The sequence below is a fragment of the Pterocles gutturalis genome, unplaced genomic scaffold, assembly GCF_000699245.1.
Source record: "Pterocles gutturalis isolate BGI_N339 unplaced genomic scaffold, ASM69924v1 scaffold10326, whole genome shotgun sequence".
Taxonomy (NCBI): Eukaryota; Metazoa; Chordata; class Aves; order Pterocliformes; family Pteroclidae; genus Pterocles; species Pterocles gutturalis.
Genome location: NW_010100382.1, coordinates 2270 through 2548, shown reverse-complemented (window position 1 = coordinate 2548; position 279 = coordinate 2270). Strand labels below are relative to the sequence as shown.

The 279-nt window shown below is 69.2% G+C and overlaps 1 protein-coding gene across 1 annotated transcript in view; it reads right to left on the bottom strand.

Annotated features, from left to right (window-relative positions):
- Positions 1-5: 5 nt before the first annotated feature.
- The window catches only part of LOC104466219 (alpha-mannosidase 2x-like), a gene marked incomplete at both ends in the record, with an annotated part of 2504 nt that continues 2230 nt past the window's right edge, over positions 6-279 (bottom strand). The window contains 2 exons of the mRNA XM_010079572.1: positions 6-108; positions 192-279. The exon at positions 192-279 is cut by the window's right edge and continues 135 nt beyond it. Of these exons, the coding sequence (XP_010077874.1) occupies positions 6-108; positions 192-279 (191 nt within the window). The remainder of the gene's footprint in view (positions 109-191) is intronic.

Genomic DNA, 279 nt, shown 5'->3' with positions numbered 1-279 from the left:
CACTCCTGCGGCTTGTCGTAGCGGAAATCATCTCCCAGGGGCACCAGCAGCACCTTGCTGCGGTACAGCTTCGACTTCTTGCGGTACTGGTCCAGCAGCAGCTGGGCTCTGCCGTGGGGGCCGGGGCGTGAGGCTGGTCCCCAGGCAGGGCCGTGGGGCTGGGAGCCTGGCCCCATCCCCGCAGCACTCACCGCTCCGCCACGTTGGCATCGGTGATGGCGCGTGGGGGCACCTTCCACGGGCAGTTGATGCAACCGCCCGGCAGGCGCTTGGAGTCGC